The sequence below is a fragment of the Musa acuminata genome, chromosome BXJ1-1, assembly GCF_036884655.1.
Source record: "Musa acuminata AAA Group cultivar baxijiao chromosome BXJ1-1, Cavendish_Baxijiao_AAA, whole genome shotgun sequence".
NCBI lineage: Eukaryota > Viridiplantae > Streptophyta > Magnoliopsida > Zingiberales > Musaceae > Musa > Musa acuminata.
Genome location: NC_088327.1, coordinates 7,155,160 through 7,176,685, shown reverse-complemented (window position 1 = coordinate 7,176,685; position 21,526 = coordinate 7,155,160). Strand labels below are relative to the sequence as shown.

The 21,526-nt window shown below is 42.5% G+C and overlaps 2 protein-coding genes across 2 annotated transcripts; both read right to left on the bottom strand.

Annotated features, from left to right (window-relative positions):
- Nucleotides 1-6,329: 6,329 nt before the first annotated feature.
- LOC135592746 (formin-like protein 8) lies at nucleotides 6,330-7,048 on the bottom strand. The gene is made up of 2 exons (XM_065082670.1): nucleotides 6,744-7,048; nucleotides 6,330-6,639 (listed from the first exon to the last, which is right to left on the bottom strand). The coding sequence occupies exons 1-2, from the start codon at nucleotides 7,046-7,048 to the stop codon at nucleotides 6,330-6,332; spliced, it is 615 nt and encodes a 204-aa protein (XP_064938742.1).
- Nucleotides 7,049-18,297: 11,249 nt separating this feature from the next.
- Nucleotides 18,298-19,605, bottom strand: LOC135592277 (actin cytoskeleton-regulatory complex protein SLA1-like). The gene is made up of 5 exons (XM_065081893.1): nucleotides 19,421-19,605; nucleotides 18,962-19,316; nucleotides 18,804-18,866; nucleotides 18,658-18,723; nucleotides 18,298-18,573 (listed from the first exon to the last, which is right to left on the bottom strand). The coding sequence occupies exons 1-5, from the start codon at nucleotides 19,603-19,605 to the stop codon at nucleotides 18,298-18,300; spliced, it is 945 nt and encodes a 314-aa protein (XP_064937965.1).
- Between the last annotated feature and the right edge of the window lie 1,921 nt (nucleotides 19,606-21,526).

Below are 21,526 nucleotides of genomic sequence, written 5' to 3'. Positions count from 1 at the left end.
TTCCTAGGCCATAAAACACTTGAATCTATTAAACAAGAAAAACACAAACTATAAGCATAAATTATTTAACTGAGTATGGACTTTAAAACTTAGGTTTTTCTTGTGATGCATTTGATTTCAAAGCCCAGACCCTTATTTATAGTTTCAATAGGATAAAACAAACCTGATTTTTCCGATGTGGGACTATGAGACTTGCCAAACTAACACAATAATCTGGCAACCATGAATATAGAAGTAGTTAGAAAAAAACAGATTTGGGAATTTGATGCTCTCAATTTTCAGCTTATACCTTTGTGTTTTGCATCAGACGTAATTGTGGCAACACACCTTCCAGATAAACGCAAAAGGCCCAAGAAATCCTATCGATAAGATTGTGTTGTTGAATGGTGAACTGTAAAGGCAAATATAGCACAAGGCAAAACCTACACAAATAGAAAATATAATTCAATCAAACTATCATCTTATGAAGATGACTGGCCATTGGTGCAACTAAGATATTGTGCATAAAAGATGTTAATTGGTCCCTTGCAAGTGCATATAACGTAAACCTAATTATTGAAGAACAATGAAGAAGTTTCGCAGAATTATACTGAATAAAGTAAAAAAAAATCCTGTAAGACATGTTAAGACTACGTTAACTCCAAAGTAATACTTCGATTAAAAAAGGTTACAAAAAAAAATATTTCAAGTATCATTAACTAAAGGCATCTCGCTGTGAAGTCAATCAAATTTTCTTATAGGACATGTCCAACTAGTACTTTTCTTATAGGATTGTTGTACCCTCCTTACTTGGTGGCCGCCCCTATTTGTGTGTGGGTTATCCTAATGCGAGTCTTATTAGGATTTAGGTTGAGGTAAATGTGTTGCTATGATATAGTCTTTGCTTTGGTCAAATAATACTTTGAATTAACATGTGGATAATGTGCTGTCACATCACATCTATCGTTAGACACACACCTTGTTAATTCGATACATCAATGATGTCTATATGAGTGTCAACTCAATATCAGCGATGTCTATATATAGCTGTTTAATCTCTATGTATATATAGCTGTTCTGACATCTGATTAAAAATCTCAACATGGCATTAGAGTAAGGTGTTGTCCAAGTAAATCTCAACATGGAGTAATTCGATAGTTTTAAGTAATTTCTGGTGATAGTCTTGACTACTTTGGATCAAATTTGTCTTTCAAGAAGCCTCACACCAACAAAAACAAGAACAGTTGTTTGACTGCTTTGGATCAAATTTGTCTTTCAAGAAGCCTCACACCAACAAAAACAAGAACAGTTGTTTGACTACTTTGGTTCAAAGTTTGTCTTTCAAGAAGCCTCACACCAGCAAAAACAAGAACAATCGTTTGACTAGTTTGGTTCAAAGTTTGTCTTCCAAGAAGCCTCATACCAGCAAAAACAAGAACACTTGGTAATGCAGTACGTTTCGTCTCTGACAGTTTAGAAATCCAAGGCGTTGACACCTTTGCTATGTTGAGACAATTGCTGGAAGATTACAACCTATTGGTATGAATCAGTTCTGCTACATCCTTTGGCTGCATTACTTGAAGTGTTCTTGCTTTCATGCATCTTCTTCTCCCCTGCATCTCATCTATCTCCCTCCTCCGCTTCCTCGCCATTCTTGGCGCCACCTTGCAGTCCCGCGCTTTGCATTTGCTGGCCGGACGCGGTTGTCGAGCCGACGCGGCTGTCGGTGGCTGGCGGAGATGGAGTTCCAGGTGCACGGCGATCAGCAGCCGCCTTTGCCAGCTGAAGGGAGATTTCGGCGAAGGTGAATCCTTTTCGGAAAAGGAAGAGAAAAAGGTAACCAAGAAGGGAAGAAAGAAGAAGGAAGAATCCACCAACCTCTTCTTTGAACGTGGAGTTCCTTTCTCTCAGAATCTCAAGTCGACTTATGCACGCTTCTAGTTCCTGAGGAGGAACCATTCGCCTCATCAAGAACATGGAAAGGCATCCTATAGAACAAGAAGAAACAACTCACTCGTTTAAGAGTTGCTTGCTCTTCCAAAATCGAATTGATCCTCGCGCGCACTTCTTCCATCCCACTGTTTCAGATGCACAACCATACCAAATCATCATCAAGAAGACGTCATGACGATGAGATGTGTCCTTTTTTCTTACCTCCTTGTGTCGTCCACCCTTCGTCTGATTCGGTGGCAGAGAAGAAGTTGAGTCCGAAGGAAACCAAGAAGAAGATGTATATATACAGCATAATTAACTGGTAATTTTTATGATTTCTTTACTTTATATAAAAGTCTATTTTGTTTAGATTACCTGTCCTCCAAGTATATTGTATTCAAAAATCTAAAAATACTTAGCCCCCATGACTTCAAATTTGGCGTTGAATTTGTTTATGTATGAAAATACTATTTTTATTATTGAATCTTTTTTATTGTCATAATGATGACTAGTAGGTGTTTGGTTATAATTATATCCATATTTATGTTTCCTATATGATGATAAATTAAATAGGAAAAACCCAAAAGTAATCTTAATATCTTTGGTAAATTGATATTTTTTTACTGATAATAAGAAATCGTAATATCCCAACAAAGTGGTAAAAGTTTAAACTATTAATATTAATTAGAGCAGCAGTTATATGATAATCGATGGACTAAAATTAGGTGTAATATATATATATATATATATATATATATATATATATATTATCCATGTTGGTCATTTTGTCAACTCAATATTAGTTTGTCTTCCATGTCGTCTTGATGCTCAGTGATCTTGACACATAAGTTGGGTTTCTATCATCTTATCAACACAAACTTATTTATGTAGTTGTAATGCTTGATGATTTAAGCTTTCTTGAGATTGAGTAATGATAGATGTTTTCATGCCCAGTGGCAGGGTGCCAAGTGGTGGCACTGCTTTTGTCAGGCAGTGGTACCGCCCAGTGCAGTGTCAGTGTCAGACTGACACTGACGGTGGTATCACTCAACACAAGCGGTAGTACCACCCGTACCCAAGAAACCCAGGATGAGATATTTTTAGGCTCCAGGTTTGAATGAACTTGAGGCTTATAAGTACCCCTCTCATCCACACACAAGAACAAATAGTTTAAAAGTGAGAAAACGCTGTAGAAATCTCTTGAGAAATCCCCTCCTCTAGCTTAAACTTAGAATTCTATTTAGAGATGAGTGTCTACTTGTAAAGGTTATCTCCTAGACCTGTGAAAAGGAGAAGAGGGGTGTAAGAAGGAGGTTGACCTTTGTCTATTAAAGGAAGATTGATAGTAGATACCGGTGGCCTCGACAGAAGAGGAATCGGCGGAGTGAATGTAGGTCTCAACGACCGAACCACTATAAAAATTTGGTTTGCCTTCTCTTTTGTGCAATTTATCTTACGACAAACCTCCTTACCTTCTTACTGTGCTTTTACTACGCCTACACTCGCATACGTTTTCAAGTTTCCAAAATTGATTTTTATCGTACGAAACGAAGAGATTTTTAGAACCGACGTGATTTTTACCACCGCACTAATTCAACCCCCCTTTTAGTGCCGACTCATTCCTAACAAAAATTAGTATAGCATTGATTAGATTTTGGGTCTTTTAACTTCAACACAATCTCTGTTATGTATCATTTCCTTTGTGGCAATCGGAATAATAACACTTCAACATATTTTTCAAAGACTCCCGCCTTTATAGACTTATACCCTATGCCGAGGCCTTCAGACTCCAACTACATCGCAACAAGTTGTGTTTATCGCTTATCTTAATCATTTCATCAATCACCTCACGAATATAAGGTGTATATGCCTCGAAGCCCACTTTGACTTTGATATCATACAAAATGACTTTGCCCCATTATAATGAGAAAACTAAGGGTACAATGTGATTCCAATTTTGCCTTTGTAAGTATTTATGTCCTTAATCTCTATACAAGAAAAAGTATCACAAAGTTAACGCTTTTGCTCCATGTTCACATTTGAAGTCGACTATTTTTACGTGGCTTGTGTTAAATACTAAGTCTAACCAATGTTCTCTATTCCTTGGTCTGTATTGAGATGATGGTAGCCCTTGTGTCCATCACTGCATAGGTTAGTCCTTTGTTGTGTCTAATATTTTTCTCATCAGCTCTATGTGTATCTTTATCTTTGATATTGCCTTCATTTGAGTCCCTACCTAATCTCATAATGCATCACTTCATGTAAGATCTTGTGATGAATATTTGTTGCTTACTCAATTTTAACCTCCTTGGAACTTTAGAAAGATTCCATCTCGAGATATCTTCTTGAAATATGTGGTTCATTACACAAATTCTTCACTAAAAAACTCAAGACTTACCCCTTGGATACTAGTCGTGCTAGAGTAGCTTTATTCTTCGTAATTTTTTTCTTGGAAGATTTGGAGATGATCATCTTCTTGGAATACTCTATTTTGCCGAGAACAATATTATACACTATTTTATTATTATAAATGTATTTGCTAGATCATGACTCTTTGATGATACAACTTTTTGTTGTGCATATAACGCTTAACAACATATACTGAATCCACTACACAATTAGAGTCCCTTGGATATTACCTTTTCTACCATGTCAAAGAGAAAATTTGTATGCTCCGTGATATCGAATTTGTCATATTAAGATGGCCATGAACACTCCTACTATGTATATAAGTTATTGCATTAGTATCAAAGTCTTTAAATCAATAATTCCTATCACCACTATAAGCCTTTGCATAAACTTGTTCCATCACTAAGCAAACTAATCCTACTTGCACCTAGTCTCATCCTTCGCTCAACACTCTTACTTCCATTAATTTTAGTTTTAAAATTTGCATATATTTAGTATATTAGTTTGATGATGATATAGTAATCTTATTTATTTTAAGTTATTTGCCAACTTGAATCAAACCTACTTACCAGTTCAATCCGGACCTAAAGGCACAGGACGTCCGAAAATCCTACGTGATAATTCTTCAAGGTGATTGATTAGGCCCCGAGGTGGATGAGGTGGCACCGAGATGATCTTTCGAGTAGAGTTTAAGCATATGAAGTGGGCCTGAGAGTGGGCCGAGGAGGATTTCGACTCGTCGATGAGTCCCTGCACAAAGACTAGTGTTGGATGGGGGTGTTTCTTGGCACAGCCCCTTCGATGCTTATGTTAGTTTTAGGATGGTTTTGTAATGTAAGAGGGTTAATTTTAAATATATCAGACCCTTGGACAGGCAGGCACCGAGGGTTGACTTTTATACCTATTCGATCAGAGGAATCACTTGTAATGGCCAGAATTGAGTGCATCTATAGAACTATATCGATCAACAACCATTGGCTTACACGAAGCATTTTGGATCAATTATTCACTGAGAAAGATCAATTTAATCAAGTTGATACTTTATATATCCTGCATAGATTTGCAGTTCTTCGCCAGCATTAAACAAAAAATGAAAGAACTAATGAACAGAGTCTCTCATTCTTTGAATTCAATTGCTTTCGTATAATCTCGCAGTTACAGCCGGAATCCAACAAGAAACCAAAGAAAGGGAGTCATCATGTGGAGGAAGAAGCAACTCAGTAATCTTCAAGACCACTCCGCTTCAGTCGGATCGCCTTGCTCGCTTGTGCATCTTCTTCTCCGTCAGTATCTCCATCCTCCGCTTCCTCGCCAACCTCGACGCCACCTTGCTGTCCGCGCTTTGCATTTGCATTTGCAGCTCCCATACCGACCGCCATGCTGCGGTCATCTCCCCCGGCGGTCGGACGCCGTCGAGCGTCGGGTGGCGGACCAACGCCCGTGGTGATGGCTGACTGAGGCGGAGTTCCAGGTCCAGCTTATTTTGATGAGCAGGAGCAGCAGCCGCCGCCTTTTCCGGCTGAAAGTTTCAATGAAGGGTTAGCGAGAATCCTCCTCGGAGAGGGAAGACAAGGCAAACGAGAAAGAGTAAGAGTCCACCAACCATTTCTTGGAGCACGGAGTTGCTTGCTTTCTGTATCTCGAGTCGTCTTCTGTAAGCTTCTGTTTCCTGAGGAAAGATGACAGAAGAAAAGAAGAACTGTTAGAGCCTCGTCAAGATTATGGAAAAGGATCATATAGAAAGCTCACTCTTCTAAGATTTGCTTGCTCTTCCATAAGCGAATTCATCATGGCGCGCTGTTCTTCCATACACTGTTTCACATCCACAACCGTAGCCAATCATCATCAAGAAGGCGTCACGAATACCACAGCAAGAGATGATCACATGTTCTTTCTTTCTTCTTTACCTCCTTCCGCCGCCGCTTCGTGCTCTTGAACTGCTTCCCCCGAGGCAAGGAGGCCGCGCCGCTCGGCCCGGCGTCGTTGTTCTTGGAGCGATTCCGAGGGACCTAGGGCGGCGCGGCGATCGGCCCGGCGTCGCCGTCCACATTGTGCGTCCCCTGTCCCGAGGTTGCCAACGCGTCGTCGTGCTCAGAACGATTCCCCAGAACGGAGGTCGCCGGCGCGCTTGGCCCGACGTCGTCGTCCACAGAATGCCACCCTTGACCCGAGGTCGCCACCGCGTCGTTGTGCTCAGGACGAATCCCCGGAAGTGAGGGCAGCGCCGCGTTCGACCCGGTGTCGTCTTCCACCGTATGCCTGCCCTGATCCGAGGTCGCCACTGCGCTCGGCCCGGCGTCGTCGTTGTCGCCGCCGACTCTGCTCCCACGAAACGACAACGAAGTCACGGGGCTGGGGGAGCGCGGGCGCCCGCAGCCCTCTCCTCCCTCCTTTTCGGCTATCGGAGGCGGGGGAGGAGGAACATTATAAGGTGGGCTTGGAAGAGGAGGGGGAGGGGGAGGGGCGGGACAGAAGGTGGACTTGGAAGAGTAAGGGGAGGGGAAGGGACAGAAGGTGGACTTGGAAGAGTAGGGGGAGGGGGAGGGAGAGGACCGGGCGGTTTGTGACGAAGAGTGCGGGGCTTCTTGGTGCCCCAGCTAGGCATGCCGGCGACGAGGGATAAGTTGCTGCGGCGGAATTCGTCCTCGAGGTGGAATTCGTCGAGATCGCACAGAATGCGAGCCACCTCGAGTTCTTTATCAATCGGCGGCTCCTGCACCGGCCACATCTCTCTCTCTCTCTCTCTCTCTCTCTCTCTTCTTCGTCCGGGCGGCGGAGGCTGGAGGCGATGAGAAGGGGGAACAGAAGGGGGGATTGAGAGGGCAAGGGCGAGCTGGATCGACTGCATGGGAAAGAGAAGGGAACTGCTAATATAACGAGAATCTTCTTCTTCTATGTCGTTTTTGTCCCGCAGGCGTCCGTCTGGGTTATATGGAGCAAGTCTAGAGGAATCCGATCCGTCCATCGAGACACGTGGCAAACGAGTAATGTGGGTACGGAAGGGTATTATTGGAAGAAGAAAAGGCGTCGAAGGTTCCGAAACCTCTGGAGTTAAATCCCAAGTGAGCCCGGAAACAAAGGGCGGAGTCCGAGTCGGACTTCTACGAGGATTCATCCTGCACGTGACCGCAGGTCAGGGATTTCTATATAAGTAGTTCCCTTCTCTTTCCCATGCACAGTCGATCCAGAGCTCGCCCGTGCCCTCTCGATTGCCCCCCGCCCTTTCTCATCGCCGCCAGAGAGAGAGAACGAGAGATGTGGCCGCTGGGGGAGCCGCCGACCGATAAGGAACTCGAGGTGGCTCGCATTCTGTGCGATCTGGAGGAACTCATCCTCGACGACGAAGTCCGCCGCAGCAACTTATCCCTCGTCGCCGGCACGTCTAGCTGGGGCACTAAGAAGCCCCGCACTCTTCCTCCTACTCTTCCAAGTCTACCTTATAATGTTCCTCACCCTCCGCCTCCGACGGCCGACGAGGGCGGAGGAGACGGCTGCGGGGGCCCGCGCTCCGCCAGCCCCGTGACTCCATTATCGTTTTCTGGGAGCAACGGCGACAAAGACGAAGCCGGGCCGAGCGCGGTGGCGACCTCGGGTCACAGCAGGCATACTGTGGAAAACGACGCCGGGTCGAGCGCGGCACTCCCCTCACTTCCGGGGAATCGTCCTGAGCACAACGACGGCGTGGCGACCTCGGGTAACGGGAGGCATACTGTGGTCGACGACGTCGGCCCGAGCGTGGCGCCGCCCTCGGTTCTGGGGAATCGTTCCGAACATGACGACGCGTTGGCGACTTCGCGACAGGAGACGCACACTGTCGACGGCGACGCCGGGTCGAGCGCGCCGCCGCCCTCGGTCCCTCGGAACCGTTCCGAGAACAACGACGCCGGGCCGAGAGGCGCGGCTCCCTTGCCTCGGGGGAAGCAGTTCAAGAACCCCAAGCGGTGGTGCAAGGAGGTAAGAAAAAGTAAGGAGGGAAGCAGTTCTTCTTTTTCTCGCCTACCTTCTCTTCCCTTTCCGCGACTAACCTTGATTGAAACTTCCCATCAGCTGGAGAAGGCGGCGGCTGCTCCTGCTCCTGCTCCTGCTCATCACATTGAGCTGGACCTGGAGTTTCGCCTCTGCCAGCCTTCACCACCGGCGCTCGTCCGCCATCCGACGCTCGCCAGCGTCCGACCGCCGGGGGAGACGTCCGAGGCGTTGCGGTGGGGATGGGAGCTGCAATTGCAGATACAAGGCGAGGACAGGAAGGAGGCGTCGAGGTTGGCGAGGAAGCGGAGGATGGAGATACAGAGGGAGAAGAAGATGCAGAAGAAAGCAAAGCGATCCGACTGAAGCGAGGAGTTCGTGGTGATCACTACGTTGCTTCCTCCTCTACATGACGACTCCCTTTCTTTGGTTTCTTGTTGGATTCCGACTATAACGTCGAGACTATACAAATGCGATTGAATTCAAAGAGCAAAATTCTATTCATGGATTCTTTTATTATGATTATTAGTATAATTTATGATGGCAAATCTGTGCAGGATATATGATCTTGTGTGTTGTGTCTCCCTCCTATGAGAGAATTGGCCGAGGGTGGCTGCAATGGAGGTGAATAGGCTTGCTGTTGTGTCCATCAGCCATTACCATAGATTAAGAAGAACCTAATGGTTACCCAAAAGCCACTCTTCAATTCACTCTCAAAGTCTTAAATTTGAGACGAGTTTTTCCTATATTTGGATCTTGATGAATGTTGATCTTTTTGCTGTATTTTTTATATTGTGTGTTTGTTCATCTCCCAAAAATGTGACACAACAAAGTCCCTCGTTGGGATCTCAGTATCACTGATTAGACTTGTAGAATTATGCACTAGACTTATACGAAAAAATCCACTGTTCATATGGGAAACGGCCTATAGAATCAAGACAAGAGACTTCCATTACTAAACACCTCTCATACCTTTAAAGAAAGAATCTTATTTCCACTTGGGAGTTTAAAAACAACATGACTTCATACCAAATTTATGATTCGAGTCATGAAAACAACCACAGTATATCTATCAATCGCAACCTTTTGAACACGTGCATCATAAGGTATTATTAATCTTTAACCCATTCAATACACGATGGCGAGAAGAATGACATGTAGGTGTATTCGATACTGTTATAGAGATCTCATGAGGTGCACACACTTCCAGCCAGGGGAGGTGGAAATCCAACAGTGAAGGGTAGTTACAATCTAATAATGTATGGTCTTTAAAGGATTGCAACGTGTAATCATAAACAAACATTTGGAAGAAAGATATAGACTTCAAGAATTAAAGGCATAAAGAGATTACAATAAGACATCCAATGTAACCATGAAGAAGATAGACTGTATTCACTTTACCTTGGCCGTGAGATTCGGGATTAGAGGTATCAGTTGTAGTAGATCGACAAAGATTTAGTGCAGTTCTGGCCATGGAACTGCAACAGCCTGGAAAGCATGTGAGGACCAAAGAAATTGGTTCAACCAAATATATCAAGAAATTAAGAAATGTGACTTAATGAAGAGATAAAGCCAGCAAGCAATGCACAAGGTTTTCTGCAGAAAAGGATTTTTTTTATTTGATCCAGATTTCTAGTCTTAAATAAGACTCAGATTATGCTTTACTTTGCGGTAGAGCTAGTCAGATAAGAAATTATTTCTGCCAAATTCAGTGTCTCTAAATCTCGGTAAATTTTGAAGCTAGCCCCAGAAAATTTATCAAATCATAATTTTGACAACCCAACAAAGACAATAAAGTGAAAAAAATAAAATCGACAAGAATACCAGATTTACGTGGTTCGACCAATTGACCTGACAAATGAGGAGCAAATCATTGCTATAAAAAAGAGATTATTATAAATGCCTTAGGAAGATGTTCCTAGGCCATAAAATACTGAATAAGAAAAGCCTAAAGCAAACAATTAGATTTTCTTGTGGTGCATTTGACTTCAAAGTCCATACCCTTATTTATAGTTCCAATAGGAGATAACAAGCTTGATTTTCTCGATGTGAGACTATGGGATTTGCCAAACTAACAAATCTCCATCTTGGTATGTCCCAACAAAACTTGCTCCACCTTCTTCATAAAAGCCCCAACAGGCAATCACCAACAATGAATACTAACCAAGTCTAAGCACTACTTAAACTTGTAAACTGGAAAAGGCTTCGTAAATATATCAACTGGATTGTCTTTCGTATGAATTTTCTGAACAAGGACCTTTCCCTCAGCAATGATATCCCATTTGCATCCAACAATTTTCTTATTCGAATACGGCTTCACAAGATCCCAAGTTCTATTCTGATAGGGGGATTCTGTTTCTTCATTCATCGCAATCAACTACTTAAGGGAATTATCATAAGAAATTACATCTGAGTAGGTAGTAGGCTCACCAACTTCACTTGTTTCTTCTGTAACAGACAAAGCATATGCAACCAAATTTGCATATCTTTGTGGTGGTCGAATATCTCTCCGTTGTCAATCTTTGGCTATGGAATATTGTTCTTCCTCTAGATAATCTTCGTTAGTGACTCGGGACCATCTACCGATATTCTTTGAATAGAAGAGTTAGACTGAAAAGAATTAGAACTACCAATCTCAAGCTCCACCTGCTTTTGCGCACTATCATTTGTACAACTAGTAGATTCTTCTTTAGAAGATAACATAGATAATTCATCAAAAATAACATCTCTACTAATTACAAATTTTAGGGATTTGGGATCAGAACACCATAATTTGTATCCTTTCACCTGAGAAGCATACCTAAGGAAAATACATTTTTTAGCTTGAGGCTCTAATTTTTTCTTCATTTATATACATGTATGCTGGACACCCAAAAAATTTTAAATCAGAATAATCAGTAGGAGTACCTGACCAAACTTCCTCCGGAGTTTTAAATTTAAGTGCTACAGAAGAAGCGCGGTTGACAACATAACAGGCCATATTAATCACCTCCACCTTCAGTTGCGTATTTACACCTAAGGGCCTCCAGGGTGCCTAAAGAGATGAGATTCTTTTTTAAATCAGGAACATATCTAACATTAGTGAGCGTCCTCACAATACCATCATGCATTTTAATTTGGATTGTTCCTCTTCCAACAACATCACATGCTGCATTATTGCCCATCAAAATAATTCCACCATTACAAGATTTATATGTGGAAAACAAATCTCTATTGGGACACGTGATAAGAACAACCCGAATCTAAAATCCATTCAATTTTAGACCTCGTCCTATCATCAATAGTAAAGAAAATATTTCCATCATTCTCATCAGCTACTACACTAGCTTCAGCAGACTCAATAGTTTTCTCAATAATTTTTTCCTTTTGCTTTAATTTATTTTTCAATTTAAAGCAATCAACCTTAATGTGCCCTATTTTATGACAATATCTGCATTCCAAATTTGTATGTCTAGATTTATATATAGATTTAGATCTACTACTGTCAAATTCTCTTTTATCCATTCTACCCCTGACAACCAGACCCTCAGCCTGATTCCCTCTACTTTCCCCAATGATATCTCTGTCTATCTGCTCCTTAAATTTTAGTGCAGATTTAATTTCCTAATACGAAATTATTTCTTTTCCATAAATCATAGTATCACGGAAATGCTTAAAAGATTGGGGAAGAGAACACAAAAACAACAGGGCCTTATCCTCATCATCAATTTTTGTATCTATATTCTCTAAATCCATAACCAAGGAATCAAATTTATTAAGATGTGAGAGTATAGATGTACCTTCAGTCATCCGAAGCATATACAAACTCTGCTTTAAGTAGAGACGATTCTCTAGTGTCCTCTTCATATACAAGGCTTTAAGCTTGTCCCACATGCTCTTAGCCATAGTCTCCATAGCTACCTCCTGTAAAACTTCGCTAGAGAGATTTAGAATAATATTGGATCGGGCCTTCTTATCCATACCCACAAAATCTTTCTTTGACGTACCATCTGGAATGTTCTCAGCTCCCTATAGTGCCAAATCAACTCCGTCTTGAACCAGAATTGCCTCAATCTTAAGTTACCACATGCCGAAGTTGACATTTCTGTCGAATGTCATTGTTGCCAAAGGATTCTGAAACCAGGCTCTGATACTAGTTTGTTAGAGATAGCGTCAAGAAATTTACCAAAGGGTATTTTTGGCAACCCAACAAAGATAATAAAACAGAAAAAATAAAAGAAACGACAAGAACACCAGATTTATGTGATTCGGTCAATTGACTTACATCCACGAATGAAAGAGGAATCCACGAATGAAAAAGGAACAAATCACTACTATAAAAGAGGGACTATTATAAATGCTTTAGGAAGATGTTCCTAGGCCATAAAACACTTAAATCTATTAAACAAGAAAAACACAAACTATAAGCATAAATTATTTAACTGAGTATGGACTTTAAAACTTAGGTTTTTCTTGTGATGCATTTGATTTCAAAGCCCAGACCCTTATTTATAGTTTCAATAGGATAAAACAAACCTGATTTTTCCGATGTGGGACTATGAGACTTGCCAAACTAACACAATAATCTGGCAACCATGAATATAGAAGTAGTTAGAAAAAAACAGATTTGGGAATTTGATGCTCTCAATTTTCAGCTTATACCTTTGTGTTTTGCATCAGACGTAATTGTGGCAACACACCTTCCAGATAAACGCAAAAGGCCCAAGAAATCCTATCGATAAGATTGTGTTGTTGAATGGTGAACTGTAAAGGCAAATATAGCACAAGGCAAAACCTACACAAATAGAAAATATAATTCAATCAAACTATCATCTTATGAAGATGACTGGCCATTGGTGCAACTAAGATATTGTGCATAAAAGATGTTAATTGGTCCCTTGCAAGTGCATATAACGTAAACCTAATTATTGAAGAACAATGAAGAAGTTTCGCAGAATTATACTGAATAAAGTAAAAAAAAATCCTGTAAGACATGTTAAGACTACGTTAACTCCAAAGTAATACTTCGATTAAAAAAGGTTACAAAAAAAAATATTTCAAGTATCATTAACTAAAGGCATCTCGCTGTGAAGTCAATCAAATTTTCTTATAGGACATGTCCAACTAGTACTTTTCTTATAGGATTGTTGTACCCTCCTTACTTGGTGGCCGCCCCTATTTGTGTGTGGGTTATCCTAATGCGAGTCTTATTAGGATTTAGGTTGAGGTAAATGTGTTGCTATGATATAGTCTTTGCTTTGGTCAAATAATACTTTGAATTAACATGTGGATAATGTGCTGTCACATCACATCTATCGTTAGACACACACCTTGTTAATTCGATACATCAATGATGTCTATATGAGTGTCAACTCAATATCAGCGATGTCTATATATAGCTGTTTAATCTCTATGTATATATAGCTGTTCTGACATCTGATTAAAAATCTCAACATGGCATTAGAGTAAGGTGTTGTCCAAGTAAATCTCAACATGGAGTAATTCGATAGTTTTAAGTAATTTCTGGTGATAGTCTTGACTACTTTGGATCAAATTTGTCTTTCAAGAAGCCTCACACCAACAAAAACAAGAACAGTTGTTTGACTGCTTTGGATCAAATTTGTCTTTCAAGAAGCCTCACACCAACAAAAACAAGAACAGTTGTTTGACTACTTTGGTTCAAAGTTTGTCTTTCAAGAAGCCTCACACCAGCAAAAACAAGAACAATCGTTTGACTAGTTTGGTTCAAAGTTTGTCTTCCAAGAAGCCTCATACCAGCAAAAACAAGAACACTTGGTAATGCAGTACGTTTCGTCTCTGACAGTTTAGAAATCCAAGGCGTTGACACCTTTGCTATGTTGAGACAATTGCTGGAAGATTACAACCTATTGGTATGAATCAGTTCTGCTACATCCTTTGGCTGCATTACTTGAAGTGTTCTTGCTTTCATGCATCTTCTTCTCCCCTGCATCTCATCTATCTCCCTCCTCCGCTTCCTCGCCATTCTTGGCGCCACCTTGCAGTCCCGCGCTTTGCATTTGCTGGCCGGACGCGGTTGTCGAGCCGACGCGGCTGTCGGTGGCTGGCGGAGATGGAGTTCCAGGTGCACGGCGATCAGCAGCCGCCTTTGCCAGCTGAAGGGAGATTTCGGCGAAGGTGAATCCTTTTCGGAAAAGGAAGAGAAAAAGGTAACCAAGAAGGGAAGAAAGAAGAAGGAAGAATCCACCAACCTCTTCTTTGAACGTGGAGTTCCTTTCTCTCAGAATCTCAAGTCGACTTCTGCACGCTTCTAGTTCCTGAGGAGGAACCATTAGCCTCATCAAGAACATGGAAAGGCATCCTATAGAACAAGAAGAAACAACTCACTCGTTCAAGAGTTGCTTGCTCTTCCAAAATCGAATTGATCGTCGCGCGCACTTCTTCCATCGCACTGTTTCAGATGCACAACCATACCAAATCATCATCAAGAAGACGTCATGACGATGAGATGTGTCCTTTTCTCTTACCTCCTTGTGTCGTCCACCCTTCGTCTGATTCGGTGGCAGAGAAGAAGTTGAGTCCGAAGGAAACGAAGAAGAAGATGTATATATACAGCATAATTAAATGGTAATTTTTATGATTTCTTTACTTTACATAAAAGTCTTTTTTGTTTAGATTACCTGTCCTCCAAGTATATTATATTCAAAAATCTGAAAAATACTTAGCCCCCATGACTTCAAATTTGGCGTTGAATTTGTTTATGTATGAAAATACTATTTTTATTATTGAATCTTTTTTATTGTCATAATGATGACTAGTAGGTGTTTGGTTATAATTATATCCATATTTATGTTTCCTATATGATGATAAATTAAATAGGAAAAACCCAAAAGTAATCTTAATATCTTTGGTAAATTAATATTCTTTTACTAATAATAACAAATCGTAATATCCCAACAAAGTGGCAAAATTTTAAACTATTAATATTAATTAGAGCAGTAGTTATATGATAATCGATGGACTAAAATTAGGTGTAATATATAAATATATATATATATATATATATATATATATATATATATATATATAGTGTAACTATTATACACTATTCATTTGAAATTACATATCACAAGATTTGATATTATGTATAAATTGTGTTAAAAATACCTCCTCAGATGTTTGTAGTAATTAACATGTTGACAATGTGTCATCATATCACATCTTATTAGACATCTTGTTAGACACCTTGTTAGTTCAATACATCGATATATCAATATTATCCATATCAGTGTCGACTCAATATTAGCCTTCCATGTCATCTTGGATGCTTGGTCACCTTGACACAAAAGTTAGGTTCAGAGTCTCATTAACACAAATCTATGTGTAATTGAAATGCTTAGATGGTTCGATAAACCTTTCCAAGATCGAGCAATGATCAATGATTTCATAAAATTATCTTCATGGGATAACTCTCCAAGTAACTTCAATGGTTTTCAGAACTCCATGTGAAAAAGTCTCATGTGCGTTTCTAAGGCTCTCTCGAATAATGGGAGTGTATAATACTCTTTTTCTCAAGGATGCCTTCAATGTAGTTTCGTAGGACCCCTATCAAATTCATTTCTCTCCCAGCACCAAACTTGCCACATGTTCATATGCAAAACTCAAATTGGCTCCTAACAATTCCAACAATTCCTTTGGATAATTAAGTCTCTCTCTCTCTCTCTCTCTCTCTCTCTCTCTCTCTCGTGGGATTTACCATAATATTGTATTGCCTAGAACTATTACAATATCTCCATACCACTATAAAAATATAGGTCACGACTACCGAACCACTATAAAAATCTGGTTTACCTTCTCTTTTGTGTAATTTATCTTACTGCAAACGCTTTTACTATGCTTACACTCGCATACGCTTTCAAGTTTCCAAAATCGGTTTTTATTGTACGAAACGAAGAGATTTTCAGAACCGACATGATTTTTACCGCTGCACTAATTCACCCCCTCTCTTAGTACCGACTCGTTACTAACAAAAATTAGTATAGCATTCTTTAGATTTTGGGTCTTTTAACTTCGACACAATCTCTGTTATATATCATTTCCTTTGTGGCAACCGGAACAATAACACTTCAACATATTTTTCAAAGATACCCACCTTTATAGCCTTATGCCCTATGCCAAGGCCTTCACTCCAACTACATCGTTACAAGTTGTGTTTATCTCTTATCTTGGTCTAACCAAAGTTCTCTATTCCTTGGCCTGTATTCATATGATGATGGCCCTTGTGTCTATCACTGCATAGGTTAGTCCTTTGTTGTGTCTAATGTTTTTCTCATCAGCTCTATGTGTATCTTTATCTTTGGTATTGCTTTCATTTGAGACCCCACCTAATCTCATAATGCATCACTTCATGTAAGATCTTGTGTTGAATATTTGTTGCTTACTCAATTTTGACCTCCTTGGAACTTTAGAAAGATTCCATCTAGAGATATCTTCTTGAAATATGTAGTTTATTACATAAATTCTTCACTAAAAAATTCAAGACTTACCCCTTGGATACTTGTCGTGCTAGAGTAGATTTCCTATTCATATTCTTTTCTTGGAAGATTTGGAGATGATCATCTTCTTGGAATACTCTATCTTGCCGAGAACAATATTATACACTATTTCATTATTATAAATGTATTTGCTAGATCATGACTCTTTGATGATACAACTTTTTGTTGTGCTTATAACGCTTAACAACATATACTGAATCCACTACGCAATTAGAGTTCCTTGGACATTACCTTTTCTACCATGTCAAAGAGAAAATTTATATGCTCCATGATATCAAATTTGTCATTTTAGGATGGCCATGAACACTCTGTGATTGCATAAGTATCGAAGTCTTTAAGTCAATAATTTCTATCACCACCGTGAGCCTTTGCATAAACTTGTTCGATCACTAAGCAACCTAATCCTATTTGCACCTAGTCTCGTCCTTAGCTCAACACTCTTACTTCCATTAATTTTAGTTTTTATATTTGCATATATTTAGTATATTGGTTTGATGATGACATAGTAAACTTATTTATTTTAAGTTATTTGCCAACTTGAATCAAATCTATTTACTAGTTCAATCTGGACCTAAAGGCATAGGGTGTCCGAAAATCCTACGTGATAGTTCTTCGAGGTGATTGATTGGGCCCCAAGGTGGATGAGGTGGCACCGAGATGATCTTTTGAATAGAGTTTAAGCATCTGAGGTGGGCCTGAGAGTGAGCCGAGGAGGATTTCGACTCGTCGATGAGTCCTTGCACAAAGGCTAGTGTTGGTCAGGGGTGTTTCTTGGCACAGCCCCTCCAATGCTTATGTTAGTTTTGGGATGGTTTTGTAATGTAAGAGGGTTAATTATAAATATATCTGACCCTTGGACTGGTACCGGAGGTTGACTTTTATACCTATTCGATCAGACCCTCCAATGCTTATGTTAGTTTTGGGATGGTTTTGTATGGACGTCGGCCGAGCTGGGGGGGGGATAGACAGACCCAATCGATCACCTATAGATTGTTGTCTATGGACGTCGACCGGACTAGCCCAAATAGCCCTCCATGGACTTTTGTCCACAGGGTCGACAAATCATATTCCTCCATATCAGTGTTCTAAGAGGGATGATTGAACCCTTGGTTTTCCACGTTAACGTCTCGACGAATCGGAGAGACAAGATTGATTACTAGAATATTACCTTATCAACTTTCAATGTCCAGAATTGAGTGCATCTATAGAACTATATCGATCAACAACCATTGGCTTACACGAAGCATTTTGGATCAATTATTCACCGAGAAAGATCAATTTAATCAAGTTGATACTTTATATATCCTGCATAGATTTGCAGTTCTTCGCCAGCATTAAACAAAAAATGAAAGAACTCATGAACAGAGTCTCTCATTCTTTGAATTCAATTGCTTTCGTATAATCTCGCAGTTACAGCCGGAATCCAACAGGAAACCAAAGAAAGGGAGTCATCATGTGGAGGAAGAAACAACTCAGTAATCTTCAAGACCACTCCGCTTCAGTCGGATCGCCTTGCACGCTTGTGCATCTTCTTCTCCCTCAGTATCTCCATTCTCCGCTTCCTCGCCAACCACGAAGCCACCTTGCTGTCCGCGCTTTGCATTTGCATTTGCAGCTCCCATCCCGACCGCCATGCTGCGGTCGTCTCCCCCAGCGGTCGGACGCCATCAAGCGTCGGGTGGCGGACCAACGCCGGTGGTGATGGCTGACGGAGGCGGAGTTCCAGGTCCAGGTTATTGTGATGAGCAGGAGCAGCAGCCGCCGCCTTTTCCGGCTGAAAGTTTCAATGAAGGGTTAGCGGGAATCCTCCTCGGAGAGGGAAGACAAGGCAAACGAGAAAGAGTAAGAGTCCACCAACCATTTCTTGGAGCACGGAGTTGCTTGCTTTCTGTATCTCGAGTCGTCTTCTGTAAGCTTCTGTTTCCTGAGGAAAGATGACAGAAGAAAAGAAGAACTGTTAGAGCCTCGTCAAAATTATGGAAAAGGATCATATAGAAAGCTCACTCTTCTAAGATTTGCTTGCTCTTCCATAAGCGAATTCATCATGGCGCGCTGTTCTTCCATACACTGTTTCACATCCACAACCGTAGCCAATCATCATCAAGAAGGCGTCACGAATACCACAGCAAGAGATGATCACATGTTCTTTCTTTCTTCTTTACCTCCTTCCGCCGCCGCTTCGTGGTCTTGAACTGCTTCCCCCGAGGCAAGGAGGCCGCGCCGCTCGGCCCGGCGTCGCCGTCCACATTGTGCGTCCCCTGTCCCGAGGTTGCCAACGCGTCGTCGTGATCCGAACGATTCCCCGGAACCGAGGTCGCCGCCGCGCTCGGCCCGACGTCGTCGTCCACAGAATGCCACCCTTGACCCGAGGTCGCCACCGCGTCGTTGTGCTCAGGACGATTCCCCGGAAGTGAGGGCAGCGCCGCGTTCGACCCGGCGTCGTCTTCCACCGTATGCCTGCCCTGATCCGAGGTCGCCACTGCGCTCGGCCCGGCGTCGTCGTTGTCGCCGCCGACTCTGCTCCCACGAAACGACAACGAAGTCACGGGGCTGGGGGAGCGCGGGCGCCCGCAGCCCTCTCCTCCCTCCTTTTCGGCTATCGGAGGCGGGGGAGGAGGAACATTATAAGGTGGGCTTGGAAGAGGAGGGGGAGGGGGAGGGGGGGGGGGACAGAAGGTGGACTTGGAAGAGTAGGGGGAGGGGAAGGGACAGAAGGTGGACTTGGAAGAGTAGGGCGAGGGGGAGGGAGAGGACCGGGCGGTTTCTGACGAAGAGTGCGGGGCTTCTTGGTGCCCCAGCTAGGCATGCCGCCGACTCTCTCTCTCTCTCTCTCTCTCTTGTTCGTCTGGGCGGCGGAGGCTGGAGGCGATGAGAAGGGGGAACAGAAGGGGGGATTGAGAGGGCAAGGGCGAGCTGGATCGACTGCATGGGAAAGAGAAGGGAACTGCTAATATAACGAGAATCTTCTTCTTCTATGTCGTTTTTGTCCCGCAGGCGTCCGTCTGGGTTATATGGAGCAAGTCTAGAGGAATCCGATCCGTCCATCGAGACACGTGGCAAACAAGTAATGTGGGTACGAAAGGGTATTATTGGAAGAAGAAAAGGCGTCGAAGGTTCCAAAAGTGTTTTAGTTGCTTTGTCAGTTAACAATTCAATAAAAGTGTTTTAGTTTCTTTGTCAGTTAACAATTCAATAAAAGTCTCAGTTGTTAACTGACAAAGAAACTAAAACACTTTTATTGAATTGTTAACTGACAAAGAAACTAAAACATTTTTGGAACCTTCGACGCTTTTTCTTCTTCCAATAATACCCTTTCGTACCCACATTACTCGTTTGCCACGTGTCCTGATGGACGGATCAGATTCCTCTAGACTTGCTCCATATAACCCAGACGGACGCCTGCGGGACAAAAACGACATAGAAGAAGAAGATTCTCGTTATATTAGCAGAACTAATAACGTACTAACTCTTAAAGCGACCGGGAGAACTGTAACTCACTGGCGAACTTAACAACGTCTGTCTTGCTTAGCGTAGTAGTAGAGTTGTTTGTTGATTTGACTCTTGACGAAGAATTATGGGAAACGAATTCCCTAACGCATCTTTCTTGCACATAGTATGGAAGTGACCAATACCTTCACATAGTATGGAAGTTGATAGTGGTAATAATGGTTTTGACATCAGCTCCTCCCAGATAATATCTACGTCTCGGTTTGATCTGACACGCTTGATCGAGGCATAACATCCTGTACGAGCTCGGTTCATCATGCAACACCAACTGCGATGTCGGACGCTATCAGAAGTACGACCCTTCCTTGCAAACGGGCAAATCAGGGAGCAGTGAATTTTCCTATAAAAACCCCCGCACTCGAGGAGGAGAAGAAAGATAAAGAAGGGTGGAGAAACCCCCTTAGACTACCACTGACTCGATCGTTTGAGGGGTCGGGCCGAACTCTCCCGACCCGACCTGTGTGCAAGAATGAAGACGGAGCTCCTCCCCCCTGAACGTCGAAGAAGGGAATCCCCAACCGGAGAAACCCGGCGAGCCCCGATGCGATCCGAGTAGTGTGACCGACTACCTCAGCAACTTCGAGGGACGTCGAACAAGATCCCCGTTCATTCAGACCCAAACCAAGCTGTGTCGGCCCCGAGGCCACGGCTTAAAGTTGTTAACCCTAACAGTTTGGCACTAGAAGGAAGGCCTGAATGTCGAGGGATCGGCAGACCGACTCAGACGAACTCGCTGCTGAGGGGTCACACCCGATCGGGGCCCGGGAGAACACCCCTCGCATGGCCAACCTCGAGATGAACACCCCGCCACGACATCAGAGCGCTATTGGCGATTATTCAACGACCCGGGCTTGTCACCACCCGAGGGTGCCCCTACCGACCCGTCGCCCATATCGTTTGAGGCCTTTTAGGACCTCGCTCATCAAGGCCGAGCTCTGATGGGTATGGTTCAGACCATTATCCCACTTGTTTCTCATCCAGCGCACCCGCCTACTATCCAACCACTGCGGCAACAGGAGCCACCTATTTGGGCTCGCACGCCACCTCCGGAGCCCCCTACTTCGCCTCGGGACCGATCGGTCCCACTTGAGGGTCGCGTAATGGCAAACCCGAGTGGCCAACCAGAACCCGAGGCGTTACCGTTGAATTCAACGGACTCCCTGCGAGCCCAGCTATGCTTTGTGAGTCAGCGGCTTGACGAAGTACAGAAGGAGGTTCGC

Coding starts and splice junctions, on each gene's coding strand:
- LOC135592277 (XM_065081893.1), bottom strand. CDS start 19,605: ATGCCTAGCTGGGGCACCAAGAAGCCCCGCACTCTTCGTCAGAAACCG. Junction 19,317..19,420: donor TTCCAAGCCCACCTTATAAT/GTTCCTCCTCCC, acceptor TCGTGGGAGCAG/AGTCGGCGGCGACAACGACG. Junction 18,867..18,961: donor CGAAGCGGCGGCGGAAGGAG/GTAAAGAAGAAA, acceptor GATGTGAAACAG/TGTATGGAAGAACAGCGCGC.
- LOC135592746 (XM_065082670.1), bottom strand. CDS start 7,048: ATGTGGCCGGTGCAGGAGCCGCCGATTGATAAAGAACTCGAGGTGGCT. Junction 6,640..6,743: donor TTCCAAGCCCACCTTATAAT/GTTCCTCCTCCC, acceptor TCGTGGGAGCAG/AGTCGGCGGCGACAACGACG.